General features: G+C 53.7%; 5 protein-coding genes across 5 annotated transcripts; 3 read left to right on the forward strand and 2 right to left on the reverse strand.

Moving 5' to 3' along the window:
* Positions 1–1,211: 1,211 nt before the first annotated feature.
* On the forward strand, positions 1,212–3,542 carry A1O7_05564 (uncharacterized protein; the record flags this gene model as incomplete). Its single annotated transcript, XM_007759573.1, has 1 exon — positions 1,212–3,542. One exon carries the CDS (start codon positions 1,212–1,214, stop codon positions 3,540–3,542), a length of 2,331 nt encoding a protein of 776 aa, XP_007757763.1.
* An 862-nt stretch (positions 3,543–4,404) lies between these two features.
* A1O7_05565 (uncharacterized protein) lies at positions 4,405–6,297 on the forward strand (the record flags this gene model as incomplete). The annotated part of the gene is made up of 1 exon (XM_007759574.1): positions 4,405–6,297. The coding sequence occupies one exon, from the start codon at positions 4,405–4,407 to the stop codon at positions 6,295–6,297; it is 1,893 nt and encodes a 630-aa protein (XP_007757764.1).
* Positions 6,298–8,736: 2,439 nt separating this feature from the next.
* A1O7_05566 (uncharacterized protein) lies at positions 8,737–11,286 on the reverse strand (the record flags this gene model as incomplete). The annotated part of the gene is made up of 4 exons (XM_007759575.1): positions 8,737–9,793; positions 9,844–10,026; positions 10,074–10,502; positions 10,553–11,286. 4 exons carry the CDS (start codon positions 11,284–11,286, stop codon positions 8,737–8,739), a joined length of 2,403 nt encoding a protein of 800 aa, XP_007757765.1.
* Positions 11,287–12,921: 1,635 nt separating this feature from the next.
* A1O7_05567 (uncharacterized protein) lies at positions 12,922–14,200 on the reverse strand (the record flags this gene model as incomplete). Its single annotated transcript, XM_007759576.1, has 2 exons — positions 12,922–14,079; positions 14,129–14,200. The coding sequence occupies 2 exons, from the start codon at positions 14,198–14,200 to the stop codon at positions 12,922–12,924; spliced, it is 1,230 nt and encodes a 409-aa protein (XP_007757766.1).
* A 303-nt stretch (positions 14,201–14,503) lies between these two features.
* Positions 14,504–16,063, forward strand: A1O7_05568 (uncharacterized protein; the record flags this gene model as incomplete). Its single annotated transcript, XM_007759577.1, has 2 exons — positions 14,504–15,788; positions 15,840–16,063. The coding sequence occupies 2 exons, from the start codon at positions 14,504–14,506 to the stop codon at positions 16,061–16,063; spliced, it is 1,509 nt and encodes a 502-aa protein (XP_007757767.1).
* Positions 16,064–16,358: the final 295 nt, after the last annotated feature.

Raw genomic sequence — 16,358 nt, forward strand, 5'->3', positions numbered from 1 at the left:
CAAAGACGCAGAGCAAGGGCGGAGGAGGCTCAGCAACGTCCGTGTCACGTAAGATGACGGTTCGGCGGTATTTTGACCATGTGGGTTTAAGTTAGCGGCCAAACTCTGAACCGAGTCCAGCGCTGGCATTGGTTGATTGCGGCCCACGAGATGGTCAAGCTCGTAATCTATGTGGAAACATCCGTACCATGACGGTGCCTGAGACGCTCCGTTGGCGCCATTTTGCGCTGGGTCCGAGCCCACAATCCGCACGCCTTGTCTCGACCAACGGCGACAGCTTCGGTCTAGCACCTGCGCTTGGTGGCTCCTCCTCCCTTTCCAATGCCCAGCGCAGCCTCTCCAGCCCTCTCCCTTTCGATGGGTCTCTCGACAATGCTTTCCCTCTCGGTCGTTGTTCTCTATCCTTACAATTCCCGCCAACACGCGTTCACCATCGAGCCTCGATGATCCGTCAACGTCGCCGTGGTCGCCGTCTCTCCTTTAGCGACCGATAACTGTACCCCTCGACTAGTCAACTACGCTTCGACGGCCAAGGTTCTTGAACCTTTCGAATGCTACGACTTTGCCAGCAATAGCTCGCGTACACTCCTTCAACCTTTCGAGATTCAGCTTATTTCGACCTGATCGAACACACTCCTTCGCCTTTACCTTCCCACGGCAGTGATCGCCTCCGCGAACTATACTTTGTGGAATTACTCGCCGCTCCGTTGAGTAGGGAACGGATATACAGCAACGGCTCTTGGGGATACTATATTCGTCTTCGCAAGCAATTGGCTGGTTCCAAGAATTTGAGGAAGTGTACAGGTGGTACCGGGTTCTTTATTCGAGACGAAAGGGCAAATCTAGGTCAAAGAAATCGCTTAAAATACATGACTCGGATTCTTTGACGACTTGATCGTTCCCACCGACAGACACACGAGACAAAGGAGTCCCTCGACTCTGTCCCCAAGAGGCCGGTCACCCTGCACTCTGTCCATCAGTGTGACAGTCAGTTGACCGGAGAAGACGACTCAGCGAAAGATATCGTCTGGGACGAACTTGTTGAAAATCCCGATCAGGATCAATTGATCCTAGCCACTCTTTTGAACATATACGCTCACCTTATACGCTCGTTTCACGGAAGAATATCAAGTGCGGGAACATCTTTTGGATTGGCAAGGATTGTGCTGACGGTTTGCACAGGAATTCGGCTATAAGCCATCTACTGCGCGATGAAGATCTCATCCATTACTCTTTTTGCTGCTGTGATCGCAGGATCATTTGCAGACGCTGTCCCCGCTCACCGACGCGGTGCGGACTTGAAGCCCAGGTATTACTTTCCGCGAGTTGTCAAGAGGCAGGTCACGTTCGACAATACTACGACAGACGCGAGTAGTCCGACCGACTCTACCAGTTCAAGTTCGACGGATTCTGGCCTGGGGAGCTTGATCTCGTCGGTAGGAGATGCCCTGTCCGGGGTAGCATCTGCCATTTCTGGCGACACCACAACATCAACAGCAGCAAGCACTGATGCGCAAACTACCGACCCAGCATTAAGTCCTGATCCAACGGATTCTGCCACGGAAACAATCGCAGACACGTCTACCGATTCAGCTTCGCCGTCAGCTACAGATACGAGCATTCCATCAGTAACACCAGATGTGATTCTTCCGTCTGCGACTGATGTTCCGACAGATTTTAACACAGATACAACTGCCACCGCAACGGACACCGCGACGATCACAGGGACACCTACTGCTACATCAAGCTCGGACGAAGGAGGAATCACATTGGGGCTTGATTCTATCATTTCAAGTATCATTGATCCTGCCACTGAGTCGGCCACGAGTACAACGGATCCCGACGCTTTGGCGTCGATTACCTCTGCGGCGTCATCAGCTCTCGTCTCAGCTAGCGATGCTGCTACCTCGATTTTGTCCGTCGCAAGTTCTTTGCAATCCGTTGCCTCGACGGCATCAGGTTCCGACATCGCATCAATCTCTTCTGCCCTGTCGTCTGCCGCCGATGCTGCTTCTTCGGTCGCATCTGAAGTGAGCTCGGCAAACTCAGTGATTACTTCGGCCGCGCCCACTACGACTGGTGGTCTTGCTGATGTGACTAGTGACCTGAACTCATTCCTATCACCTACAGCCTCGAGTACTGACTCAATTCTGCCAACCGGTACTCTAACGATACTCCCCACTGATTCGCCGACTGTATCGCCTACTCTGCCTACTGATTCAGTAACAATTCCCACTGATTCAGTCACGATCAGTCCAACGGACTCGGTTACCGTATCACCTACTATTAGCCCCACGGATTCAGTGACTTCACCTCCCACCATCAGTCCAACAGATTCTGCTACCTTGCCACCAACTATTAGCCCTACGGGTTCGGTTACAGATGCTGGAAACAATACCGTGACTGTTCCCCCTACGACGACAGAGACCACACCCACGGTAACACCTACCACTGTTCCTACAACGACTCCCGATGTGCCTCCATTCGTCGCTAACACAACTACTCCTGTGACGACTCCCGTTGTCACGCCTTCGACAACTGCAAGTTTGACGACTTCCGTTCCACCTACCAACACTGTCAAACCTACGGGAACAGACTCTGCGACGGTCTTGACTCCGGACTCAAGCATCATCTCCGCAACGACGGCTCCGCCTAGCATGACATCGAAATCGACTTCAACTAGCGCTGCAGTGATCCCAACGTCCCTACCTCGCGTTATTCAACCTCAAGGAGGTGTGCCGGATGCACCGGAAAACTCTACTTTGATCCAGCTGGGATTCAATTATGGTCTCAACTATGCCTTTGTCGTCTCCTCACCGACTGCTGTCTCGCAAATCTTTTCATATCTTCCCGTCGGTGTATCACATGGGCTGGGTCTTGATCTGGACAAGGTTGTCATGCAGTACCTACAGCCTTACAATACTTTGGACACACTGAACTACATCACCACTTTGGCCATGGCTTACATCCCAGCTGACAAAGTCGATACACTGTCCATGAATCTCTTGAATCCCAACTCGGAGCTCTATCAAAACCCGAACCCGTCGGTGGTGACGCTGATGGGCATGATCGATCCTTCAATTCCCATTCTGCCGGGCTCTGCCATCGCTGGTGGTGGCACCCCAGTCAACTCGGCGAACTCTGCTGCGACAACCTCGGACAACAGCGGTACCCCTGATGGCGGCACTCCGGGCAGCAATGACTCGGGCAGCTCACCCGTTCGTCCGTCTTCGGTCGGCATCGCGGTCGGCGCCGTCGCTGGAGCTGCTGTATACGGAGCCGCAATGTTCCTTGTCGCTCGTCGGTACAAGAAGCGCAAGGCTGGCCACCAAAGGTCAAGCAGCATGCAATCAGGTAACCGCGGCGCACGTCCTGGCGAAAACTCGAATCTCATGGCTGGCGCGAGAGGCAGCTACGGCACTCGATTTGGTGGTCTCGCTGGCCGTACCTCGAGAACAAGTGATCGCAGCAATTCTCAGAGGAGTGGACGGACGTACATTAGTCCGCCCGTTATGGCTGAGAACAGCTTGGGATGGAACTAGATCGTGAGCCGACAAGCATTATACAGCTGGAGGTGTGAATGACTGGAATTGCAGCCAATGCCCGTCTACGATGAAACACAACTACCCCTTTTTCTCATACATAGTACTTTCCCTTGGGTATTTTACCTGTTTGCATCCGTGGGCACCTGGTGGAGTGGTGCAAGGTTTGGTGGATTGGAGAACTGCCATTTCATGTGATGGAATATGGTGAGCATGTTTGAGCAGTGTGCTGTGTGATTGGGTATCTGAAGTTGAGGAAAGGATGAAGAGCGAGCAGTGGCAGCTAACGTCACATGTATCCGAAGCGATAGCCATAGTGATGGTGCGAAGAGGGAGAGGGAAGTTTATTTTATTGAATATAAGCACTACATGCCCTTCGTCGAGCACGTGAACACCTAAAGCAGCACGTGCTGTGGTCTTCTTCGTTCGTCCCTGACAGGCATGTGTTTGTTTCTTTCCTGGGTACGGCGGACAGTATCGCAGAGAGCGCAGTGCTCGCCACGAACCCCGGTTAGCGCAGGGTCGACGTCGGCGGCTGCAACCAACAGAATAGGACTCCGAAGCGTCCAGCAGAGCCCCTCCCGGGCGTCCAACGTGCTTCCACCCTCGCTGCTAGATCACAGTTATCGTACTCCGTACCGTGAATCCAGGTCCTCCACCTGGTCTGCGAGGACCGGCAGCCTTCGCGTCCGCACTGCTTACCACGACAGCTGTGCCCGTCATCCTGGGACCGCAACGCAGTTGGCAGCGTCGGCGAAGGTCAATGCACGCGGTTTCCTCCGCTCCCGCGACTACAACATAAGCACTCTGGCTCCCAGATGTCGTCGACCCTCGATGTCTTGCATCGGCAGTCAGGGAAGCCATGAGCAACACCTCTCAAACAAACCTCTACTCGGTTACCAACAGCAGTACTTCGACTCTCCGGCCTCGCACTGGTCGTCTCATATCATACATTGACGATGAGAATACCGAGTCGACCGCCATCACTACTTCAACCTCCTCTACTCCCCCACGTTTCCCCAGTCGAGGCGTGTCTCCCAATGCAGCCGCGGTGACCAGGTCGAAGTCAACGGACAAACCCAGAAATGGCCGAACCAATAAAACCCCCACAAGGTCCTCGTCGAGTTCACAGTCGCCTGCTGCAGGGAAACAAAGTATATGGGAACCATGGGGCTCCCTTCAGGGTTTCGCATCTACATTTCTGGGGAACGAATTCTCCAACTCGTCCAAGGACAAGAACATGGGCACGTTCAAGACCCCTTTATGGATGAAACAGGACAAGAACTACACCTCGAAGATATCCGCGCCGCAATGGGGCCCATCTATGGAGACGTCCGCGAGTCCTGCCCGAGACGCTATCGAAGAGCGGAAAGCCATGGTCCAAGCAAAGAAAAGGGAAGCCCTTCTCATGGCGAGTGCTTCAGAAAACCGTGACAGTCTGGGCAGGTTTAAAAGGCGTGATTCGGACGCAGATACGGCTATAGGCGCCCGGACGGACACGACTGACGACGCACTGGTTTATATGCACAAAGTTGAGAGAGGCGACACGCTGGCCGGTGTCATCATCAAGTACAACTGCCCTCCTGATCTGTTTCGAAAGGTCAACAGGTTTTGGCCCAACGACAATATCCAGACGAGGACGCGTGTGCTGATCCCTTTAGAAGGCTCTACGGTCAAGGGACGCAAAGTCGAGAGCCCATATCTTTCAAGAGATCTTTTCGGTTCGAATCTCGAACACCTCTCCATGCAAGACCAACCGAGACCAAACAGTGCTTTATCCCCAAACGGCGTCCATAGCCCTACTCGCCCGACCTCGAGTATATCGTCTTCTGCCCTCACTTCCGAGCCCTTGTCCTTCATCACCTCCTTGTCCGACGCCACCGAACTCAAGCACGACTCTTGGGTAGTGCTACCCAACTTCAAAGAAGCAGTTGAGGTCTTGCGCGTGCCTCGCCGCGCACTGGGCTACTTCCCCCGACCTCGGCGGAAATCAAACGCTACCCTCACCGCCTCATCCACGGCCTCGACGCCGAAAACGTCCTTTGACATGCTTCGACACCCGCCCACGCACGCCGCCCAACAATCCATATCTCTGAACGCCTCGCCTGTCCGACGGCCCGTGTTTCCAGGCTCTCGTCTTGGCTCATCCGGCCGACAGCGCTCCTCCAGCACTTCAGGAAATGGGAACAACTTTGCTGAGGCGCTTCGTGGACCTGGCGGCGTAGGCGATCTACGTGGTTTAAGAACGCAGATATCTCGCCCCGGACCAGCCGATGACCCACTTAACCGCAAGTTCAACCAGTACTTTCCCGACTTCCTGCCTCCGCCCGAGACCATGCCTCGAACAGGCCTCAGTCGAACGCCGACCTCGAGAGCTACGCCAAGGGCGAGTATGGATTCCGTGCGCAGCGTGCGCTCGAACTCGAGCAGCTCAGGCTTGGCCGGGGAAGTAAGCGGTGCCATTCAAGGATGGGTGAGGACGATGGCTGGCGCGCCTGGGAAGAGAGACAGGAGTGCTGCTGTGGACAGGCTGGGCGACCTCATTGAATTGGAAACAAATTCAGAGACCATGCCTATGGATGGTAGTAGAGGCCGCGATACGGACAGGGACGAAGACCTCACGCCTACAGCCGTAACGGCGACGACGTCGGATTTTGCAACGGAAGAAGCGCTACTGAATGAGCGATTTCCTGTTAGAGGGAGGGTAAGAAATGCATATGCAAGTTCGGCATCCGGGAAGGACAAACAGTCTTGACACTCTGTATCTGGGCGTTTACAACGAGGCAGTATAACGATATGAAAGGGTGGAAGACCCAGCGCCGGAGTGCCCTTAAATGTGCGTGGTCCATCACGTCAACAACACACCGGAGTTCTGGCGGCATGGAATTAAGTGGATGATTATTATGCTTGGCACATGTACTGTAGCGTAGATGAGCGGAATACAATCTACAAGGTGACTCAATCAGCCGGTCTGCTCTTCCCAAGGGATGTATGTAGGAATTGTACTCCTATCTACAACGCCTTCAAGGCCACAATCTGCAGCTCTACAGTGACTGTACTCGTTGCAATCAAGAAATACCTTGGTGCAAGTCACAAGATCGATACAACCGCCCACCATCCCAGCATGAAAGTACTGTGTTCCATACCTTGGTAGGTTCCATCATCCTCGTACTACAGTCCTGTGATCCATTCCAGCCAACCCTTTTATGCTCAAGAAGTACGGTCAACCGTACCATACCCCGGGTACGTAGTCCACAGCCCGACGTGCAACGTGCCATATTTATGTCCGATGATCGACAGTATCCAATCGAGCTAGCTACATGCCCAGGAAACCCCCTCCCAGGACTACCAAGTGAAGCATCTCCCTCTGGCGTGTCTTCTTCATCGCCTTGGTCTCGGCCCTCGTGTCATTCAACTCCCGCTGTCCTGCTGCCAGCACGACCCTCGTCCCCACCGCGGCATCCAGTCCTCTAGCTACGCTCCTGTGTCCCTCGGAGCGCACACACGGCGTCGATGTCGTGGACTCGTCTGACGCGGTCGATAGGGAGCAAAGGCTCGCTGGGCGGGAGGGCGACTCCGACGAGGCCGGCAGGGTAGTGGTCGCCTCCCAGGTGCTCCGTCCTTCAACGTCTGCAAAGGGGAAAGCTAAGCTGACTAATTAGTCTTGGCTTTGGCGGGGATGCGGACGCGCGGGAACATGCCTTCATCCAGTGGGGTGTGCGGCGGTAGCGGAAGGGAGGAGGAGCGTGCCGGTACGACTGCGGGTTTTAGTACAGGTGCGGGTTCGCTCATGGTGCGCCGCGACGAGTCAGCACGCTGGGTCGAGCGCATGACGTTGGCGGAGCGGGCGCGGAACCACCAGCCGTGTTGTCTCTTTGGTTTGGGCGTCGGTTCGGTTTCGCGGTTCGAAGGAGGCAAAGAAGATGATCTGGATCCGGCCTGGAATGTCGATCCGTTATTGTTGTTCGAGGCGACGAGCGGGTAAGACAAAGGCGGGCCTGTTGGTCGGGTGGAGGAGGAGGCGGGCATCTTGGGCAAGAGCTCAACTTTATTCGGGTCCTGTCGTTGAGTGGGGATGGGGTGTTGTTGCAATGAATGGTTCAAGGAAAGGGTTTGTGCGTGGGCTTTGACGGTTATATGCAGTCTGGGATACAAGTTATGTTGTCCCATCCGTGTTTATCCTGGCTGCGTGTCTAATGCGGTAGATGAACGAGGGTATTATCGCCGCTTGTCAGAAGGAGCGTCGCCTCTGAAATGAATTTGGTCCCGCTTGATGTTGAAAGGGTTATCGACCTGGCTCGACGTTGGCAGCCTCGATCGACGGACTCTCTCTTGTGCTCAAACACTCTGTATGAGATGGTACACGATGGAATGGAGATGATGCTGTGATTACCTAGGCATGTATATGGTGCAGACATGTCCTCCCATGCACGGCCTTCGAGATCTTTATATCAATCATTCTTACCTTTGATTCCATTTCATGCGTTCTCATCAGTGTACGGTATCAGGTGACAGCGCGAACACTTTCGACGTACGTAGCGACTTCTATCCATAGGAACATGTCAAACTTACCTTTTGGCCTCGTCATGTCCACTTTCATTGTCAATGCCTGTCGCATACCTGTCGCGTAGTTGTCGCGAGCACCTGAGTGAAAACCCCTCAGTCAGCCTCAGACGGATGCTGGACCATGCCCCTCGAAAATAGAAAATACCTAGGTAGCCTGAAAAGACTTTGGGCGAGAAATTGGATGGCCAATCGCGCGGCAAAAGCTAGAGCGAGCAGATGTCCGGAAGGGCATCGCAGACTAGACCCGATAAAGCATACCACAAGCGAACCAATCATTGACACGATTCAACAGGAGCAGATGGAGCTGAGGACCACTCACTCGCATGGGCGGTGCAGGCAACACACCATCAGGTGAAAAAGGAGCGCATTGCGTATTCTTCTACAAGTTGACGTGTCTCGTAACATTGGGAGCAGATACCATGTATGCTTAAAATGATGTCTCGATGCTACTCGTCCACGCGGAGGTCAGGTTTCAGCAATGTAACAATGCAGATGGAGTAGATGCCATTCTTGGTGCTCATATTGTAGATTAGGCAGACTTTTCACGCATTTGGTTGACTGTGGGTATTTGGGGCACACGGGGACTAAGCTATCGCCTTGCGACCCTCAGCACCGGAGATCAAAAGCCTCAAGGTCCAGAACCATCCATACCCATCCCGGCCATCTCGCCGTTGATGCCGAAGAACTGGAACCAATCTTCAACATTTAGAGTTGTCGGAGCAACGGGGGCATTCCCAATACTACTGGTCGACCAACCGTCGCTATCATGCATTTCCATTCCCGCACCCATCATGCCGGACATCCCTGGCGGCCATACCTGAGGATGCTGCTGTCCCGTTCCCGAGATGTCTATTTGCGGGATCTGCTGGCCTCCCGGCGTCATGCCAGTTTGCTGGCTTTGCAATTGTCGCAACTGAGGATCAACAGCATGATTCATGACGGGACTATTGCCGAAGCCCGCGACGTCACCGATTGTGCCGTCCGGGAAGAGCTGGTCAGGCTGGAAGTTCTCCCATAGTTGCTGAGAAATGTTGGGCGAGTCTCGTGTGACGAGGAAAAGATCGGGAGGCGTGGCGGGGATAGAGTATCCATTGAAGGGAGAGTTTGCTCTCGTGGGACCTCGAGATGGCAAACGGGAAGCTCCTCGAGATCTGGACGGCGGTAGATACTGTTCGTTCTGTAATGGAGGTGAGCCCAGGTAATTCCCGTGCTGTTGCTGCTGAGGTAGTTCGCGTGATGGTGTGACAGCGGGTGTTTGCGGTCGTGACCGTTCGTACGACATCTGAGGAGCTGGTGGCCCAACGTTGAATACGAGATCGATGTCATCGTATTTGCGCTTGGCGGGATTTGTGGGAGGTGCGGGAATGGGCGTTGTTGCAGATGCGGTGTTTCCCAGGCCGTTTGCGTTGCCATTCGCATGGCCTTGCTCTGGGCCACGCTGGTTGTTCTTGGTTCGTTGTGCCTTTTTCCCGGTTGCCTTCTGCAGTCTTTCCTCAAGCACCTTATTGCCCAGGATGGATTCAAACAAGGTGTGTACCATTTTGGCAACAAGCCACACTTTAGACACTTCTTTCAAGGCGTTCATGCACACGTTGATGCGTTCCTGGCTGGCAGCAACGACTGAAGGTACAGATGAGCGCATCTGGTAAACATGCATGATGAGCGCCGAGAACAAGCTGTACACACTGTGAAGAGCATGAGTATCTCCATTTAAGCCGTATCAATGGGTACTTACATGAAGGCAGGCGTGTATTTGACCTGATCGTGAGCAAGGAGGTTTTCCATGATTGACGTGATCATTCCGGCGGCTTGGAAAGCGATCGTCCTTGAAGGATAAGCCATATCGACGTTTTCGTAATCGTGGGGTTTGGCTGTTGCCGGTGGCATGTGTGCTCGATGCAGGAGGCAAAGTGTGGTGCTGAGTTTACGTTAGTCTAGAGCCGGAGTTATCCAACAGATGCTCACTAGTAGTTCGAGTGTAACAGCGCCGACCAGAAATGATGCCGTGACCGTTCCCAATATACCTCCCGGGGACAGTTCTGCAGCCAGTCGGCCAGAGCCATGTCACTATGAGTCAGGTCGATGGCGTTTGTGCGTCGTGCCTTCGAGGCAACCGAGTATTGTTGAGAAAGTACAAGGCCCATAATCTCACACAGCTTGACATACTGCAAGAAAAACTGGATATGGACAGGGTCGGCTTCGTACTCGTTGTTCGGATCGCCCTCGTCTTCAATGAAATCTTCCTCGGTGATCATCTCGACGTCTGAATCATCCGTGTTGATTGACACAGGCCGACCAAGAGCGACTGCTACAGAGCGGTCTCTGGTGAAAAGAGACCACCATACTCGCTTCCACAGTCGCTTGTCCTGCCTGCTTAGCTGCGAACTTTCCACGCTATCACCGATCGTCAGCAAGCTTCTTTGAGAACGTCCAATCATGAATACCTTCGATGCATACCGGCGCCCTGGGCGACTACAATAGCCATCCTAGTCCAGTAAAACACATTCTTGGTCACATCTGCTGCTATGTTAGACCGAGCAGAGTCGGCGAATTCGGTGGATGCCTGGCCCTTACCTTCGGGGCCCTCCCAGTACCAGCCCATCAGTATCAAAGCCTGAACAATAGTGATGCGATCATCCTCGTAGTTCGCATCGTACAGAGCCTTGGCACGTTTGTAGAAAGTCATTGCTGCCGGCGTGGTAGAGCCGGTAGCATCCATCAGCTGCGGGTTTGTGCAGACCCGGGAACCCGCCAACAGAATGGCTTGAAGCAGCAACAACGATGGAGGATTCTTGGTGTCCCTGTACCTCTTCATAAACCGGCTTCGATTGATGACTGGCACTATAGGAGCGACCCATCGAAAGTAGGCGTCAACAAGCTCATCGCACAGAGCGCGAGGAGGTAACAGAAATGCCCCCCTCTGCTGGAGAATCTCAATCTCCATTTGGTCAGGCTCCGTCAGCCGAGCGCGAGCGCCCCTGATGTTTTCTGGTAACGGATAGTGCACAACGTCTGTAGTGCCATGTCGATCGTGGACAAGCAGCGACAAGTTTGAGGACTCCCCGAGATAGGCTACCCGACCGGCTTCTTTGATCGGCGCTCGAGCGAATTTGGGCTTCATGAACTGAGCCATGGTACTGTTGTTGGCGGCTTGTTGAGCTGCTTGTGCTTCTGACATCTGGGTGGAAGGAATGCCATCTGGAGAGTTGTAGCCGACGGTAGGCTTGGGTTGCGTTGGCCTTGCCAGACGAGGCTCCGTCGGCGTGCCCGTCTGCTGGGAATCACCGGTCTCGCTGGAAAGGCTGTCAGACAGTCTCCTTTGGAGGCTAGAGGATGATAGGACGCTTTATTGCACAAAATCAGAGGCCTAAGGAGCTGTTGACTTACCTCTCTTCATCTTTGGCTCGGGCAGCACTGGCTCTTTTCCGCTTGGGGACTGGAATTCGACATTCAATTGAAAATGCCACGCAGTTTGTGCATGGCACCCTAACAACTGTCAAGATCAAAGACCGTGTTGACGTGACAAGACGCTACTAACCCAAGAGATGCAGCATCGCATCGGACCTATACAGCACGTGCGTTAGACACTGGGACACTCGACTCGGATCCCGACCTGGACACTAGTCGAGCGACATACTTTGCGAGCGTGACACGTTTCTGCAAACACGGCATGTTAGCGATGTTTTCTGTCCATGCACCATCAGACACTCCGGCGAAGGCTGACACCCATGCTCGTTGGGCATGGACGATGTTTGTGGTCAGCCCTGGCATCGATGGATGACCAAGGGCACCACTTTTGGACCGAGGATCTCGGTCTACGGGCGTGCTCCAACGAGATAAAATCAACAAAGGTGACCATGTCCGCGAGAGCCTTCCTGACATTCTCTTGTCCGCAACGAACGTAACCATATTGTGTCCCACGGTGATCATTCAACTATTCACGCAAAACGCGACTCTGCAAAAAGGATGGTCTGAGGCGGAGGTGAGCTTACCACACGCTCGAGATGCGCGCTGTCTGGCCACTGCGTTAGCAACATGGAACCGCGACAGAGTCTGGTAATCGCAGCGTACCTTCTGAAGCTTGGGTGACCCGGAGTCTGGTTTGGAGGTGCTTTGTTCGTGCCTGGCTGCTCGCTACCTGCTTGCGACGGAGCTGGCGCAGAAGTTGCCAGCGATTCGGACGGTGGGCTCGGATCACTCATGGCTGCGACTGCACGGAATCCCGTGCAAAGAGACAGACAGCAAGCGGTAGACGTAGGAGAGGAACAAGAGTAGTACACCGCAGGCGGAAGTTATTTGGTAAAGAAGAACCATCGACAACGAAGGTCAACAGCAAACTCAACCACGAGTAGATGGGATCGTGGTGAAGACGCACTTGATTCATGCGTGCCAGGCCCTGCAAGAACTCGGCGGGCCAGAGTTTAGGGTGGCCCTGCAGGTCGCCAGTGACTGCCCAGTGACCGCCCGCACTTCTTCTGCACCGCCTACTCGTACCTCGTACAGTACATACCATAAGTGTGGGGTATGGAGTGCGAGGGCGCTCGGCATGCCCCGATTCGAGGTAGCACCGATCTCCCTGCGAAAAGCCTCCGGGCAATTTTCGAAGGGATCCTTGTGCATCCTCGTATTCCTCGCCCAGAAGCGTGCACAGGGTGATCAAGCGGCTGCTGCACGTATCGGCCAAGCGCACAATCATACTGAGGTGAGGATGTCTACGAACTCCATTTGGCCTAGAGTGCCCGGTACGCCCATCATCGTCCTGTGAATGCCAAGTGAGATGACCTTTGATGTACACAACATCGCGTTCTGCGTCTCAGTCTGGTCGTTCGAGCTCCTCAAGGGCCTCCTGCAAATCTTCTGCTACGGGAGACGACGATGCTGTGCTCCAGTCTTTCCCATCCTTCCCACCTTTGTCGCCCATTGCAGGTTTCGGACCACGAGTTCGCAGGAAGAAATCTGCAGTACGGAGGCCTCGCACTTCCCCTGCTCGCATTTCCTCCATGCGCTGTCCACTCTGCCTCTGTCGTTGTATCATTTCACGGACAGGTGTCATCGCGGCCTCTCGGCAGGCTTCTTTAATATCACTTCCGGACATGCCTGCCATCACCCTAGATAGATATTCCAGGTCGAGACCGTCCTTATCGAGTTTGGTGTCCCGGAGGACGATCTTCAGGATCTTGAGACGTTGTGAAGCATTCGGCAACGAGATTGGGAACTTTTTGGGCATCCGTCGGAGGATCGCATCGTCAATGTCGTTTATGCGATTGGTGGCACCCAAGATCAGGATCCGTTGGGGCCGGCCTGAAGTGTTAGCTGAAGCCAGCCCATCCCAATGTGTCATGAACTCGGCTTTGACCATTCCACTCGCCTCATGCTCGCCACTGTGCCTGGTGCCGAGGACTGCGTCGATCTCGTCAATGAACACAATAACCGGCTCCAGCTTGCGGGCGAGCGAGAAGACGGCATTGACCAGCTTGTTAGAGTCTCCAAACCATTTGTTCGTGACGGTCGAAATATGCAGATTGATAAAACAGGCACCGCTCTCATGGGCCAGCGCCTTGGCTAGCATCGTCTTCCCACATCCGGGGGGTCCATATAGCAACACTCCCGAAGGCGCCGACAGTAACGAGGAGGAGGTGGAGTAGAGTTCCGGTAAAGTCAGAGGATATATCACTGACTCCCTCAAATCCTCTATAATGTCCGACAAGCCTCCAATGTCCTCAAACGACACAGATATATCTTCTGGAAACACAAGCTCTTGTAAGATGACTTCTTCATATGGCGTCAGGCGCAGATCTTCTTTTCGCAGCTGTCTGGGATCTGACGATGTTGAGAGTTGGTTGTTCTTCGGGTCGTCGAGTCTGCGCAATATCGCGGCGGATTGCAATCGATTCTGTTCTTTCTGTTCTGCTTCGGGATCGAGATTCATCTGCGCTAAAACATATCTGATGATGTAGTATCCTCCAAACATCTGTGGATTGTTAACTTCCGAATGAATGCGAAATGCACAGTCAACGAACCAGAGGAACAGTAATGGCCAGCTCTTGCAGCACTCGGTGCCACCACGCTCCATCGCCCCTATCTGGAGCCATCATGACAATATTCTAGACTATGAGGGGCAGGATACACTGCATTAAGCGCGAGAAGTGACTTGCTTCGAATGTTGAGGAGGGTTGACAAGAGATGCGGCTTAACAGCGATCGCCACGGGCATTGAGACCCGTGACTTGTGGCTAGTGATGCGTCCTACACTGGGGCCGACCATCCACCAACCATCCACCAACCAGGTGCCTGAGGTGCCCTCCTCGTTTGTTGACATTTTACTTTCCTCTTCCGGTTCCTCACACGTGCGCTCGACTCCCATTACCACCAGCATTCACTACTTGTGCAATCATAATGAAAGGCATTGCAGACATCCTCGACTCCGACATGGAGGATTCAACGCCCTTCGTCGACGAAAATTCAATTCTATCTTCTGCTTCGGACGCGACAAATGCCACCTCAACGAGAGCGACGCAGGCGAAGAGGGGAAAGAAACGACAGCGCGTCACCATGCCTCCTAAGTCCAAGTCGAAGCCACAGAAATCTGCGCCTCCAGAAACAAAGAAGGCTCCTCCGAAGCAGACTGCAGGAGTAAAGCGAAAAGCCTCGGGAGATCAAGTCAACCCGGGATCTCACGAGAACCTTGATGATACGTTGGCTAATGCTGGCGCGGAGATTGAAGTTGTCGCTCCGAAGAGCAAGAAGCGCGGGCGGCCGGCTGCTAAAGTCAAGAGCAACATCAAGGCACCCGATACGCAGGAGCCAGAAGACGACCTTATCGACGTGGACGAAGCTCCAGTGCAGATCCGTTCGAAGCATGCGGCGACCAAAACAAATAAGCAAGCCTCGAGAGTCGCCGACAGAGCAGCCGTGGCGGCTGAGTCGAAGGCTCACCAAAGATCGCGCGCTGTGGTAACAGAACCGCAGCTGGAGGAGGAGGAAACCAGCGCCCTGGTAGAAACCATATCACCACCAAAACCCAGACCAGTTATCCGCAATGCGTCCAGAACAAGAGAAGATCCCCCTCTTCGACGACGCGCCGGAAGCGCGTCAGATATCGAACGGGGAGATCCCAACCTGCGACGCAAGCTGGGGGATGTCACGCGCAAGTTTGAAAATGTCGACCTGAAATACCGCAATCTGAAAGAGGTAGGCATCAACGAGGCCAATGCGAATATGGAGAAATTACGCAAGCAATGCGATGCAACGATGCAAGCCTCAAATGACCTGATTGCGTCTCTCAAGAAAGAGCTGGCAACACAAGCTCCTTTGGCTCAAGAGACACGCAAACTTAAGCAACAGATGCAGAGCCAGGAGGACGAAATGCGCAAAATGCGTGAAACTGCCGCGGATCTCTCGACCTCTCTCACGGCTGCGCAAAACGAGATCAAAACCCTACAGGCGAAAGTGGCAGCAGCACGATCCTCCTCTGTTGACCACCCTAAGACTCCAGGAAGCGCGATGAAGAGCTCTGCCCAACGGTCGGTGGTTATCAGCAATGCTGAAGCTGCCAAATCTGTCGAAATCGCCCAGATGAAGTTGGATCTGTATAGTGACCTGACAGGACTAGTGGTCCTCAACCTGAAGAAGACAGAGGAGGGACACAGCTACGAGTGTATCCAGACTGGTCAGAATGGCAGTAAGTACAGCGCCCTGTCCAGTTTTGAGCTGAAGAATAACCGTGTTATAGCATTGCATTTCCGGTTGTTCGTCGACCAAGAGATCGCAAGAACCATGAGTTTCGAGGACACAGAATACCTATACACTCCACTTCTGGACCCCGACAGGGACCACGAGATGATCAAGTTGATGCCTGGTTATCTGACTGAAGAAATCACCTTTGCAAGACTTAACGCGTCCAAATTCTATGGCAGGGTGGTAGATACGCTCACGAAGAAAAGAGTCGAGGAATGAAGGCAGTTGAACTGTATGATACGGGTTTATGCTGGATCGGTATTGGGTAGGATGGCATGAACTGACCTACAGAATCACCGTGATTTTTATCAACTTGACAAATGCATTGATGAGCTCGAAGTTTGAAGTGGCACGAGTTGGATTACGCGTTGGCACGCGATTTCTCCGCATTGTGTCGGTATCGCTATCGCCCGTTTCCTGCAGGCGCCTGCCCCTCCATTGCACTCCATTGCGCTCCCTCTCCTCGCTGCACCAGCCTGTACGCATCGCATTCAATTGGCCATCATTGACTGTT

This window comes from Cladophialophora yegresii (genome assembly GCF_000585515.1).
Source record: "Cladophialophora yegresii CBS 114405 chromosome Unknown aczIN-supercont1.4, whole genome shotgun sequence".
NCBI lineage: Eukaryota > Fungi > Ascomycota > Eurotiomycetes > Chaetothyriales > Herpotrichiellaceae > Cladophialophora > Cladophialophora yegresii.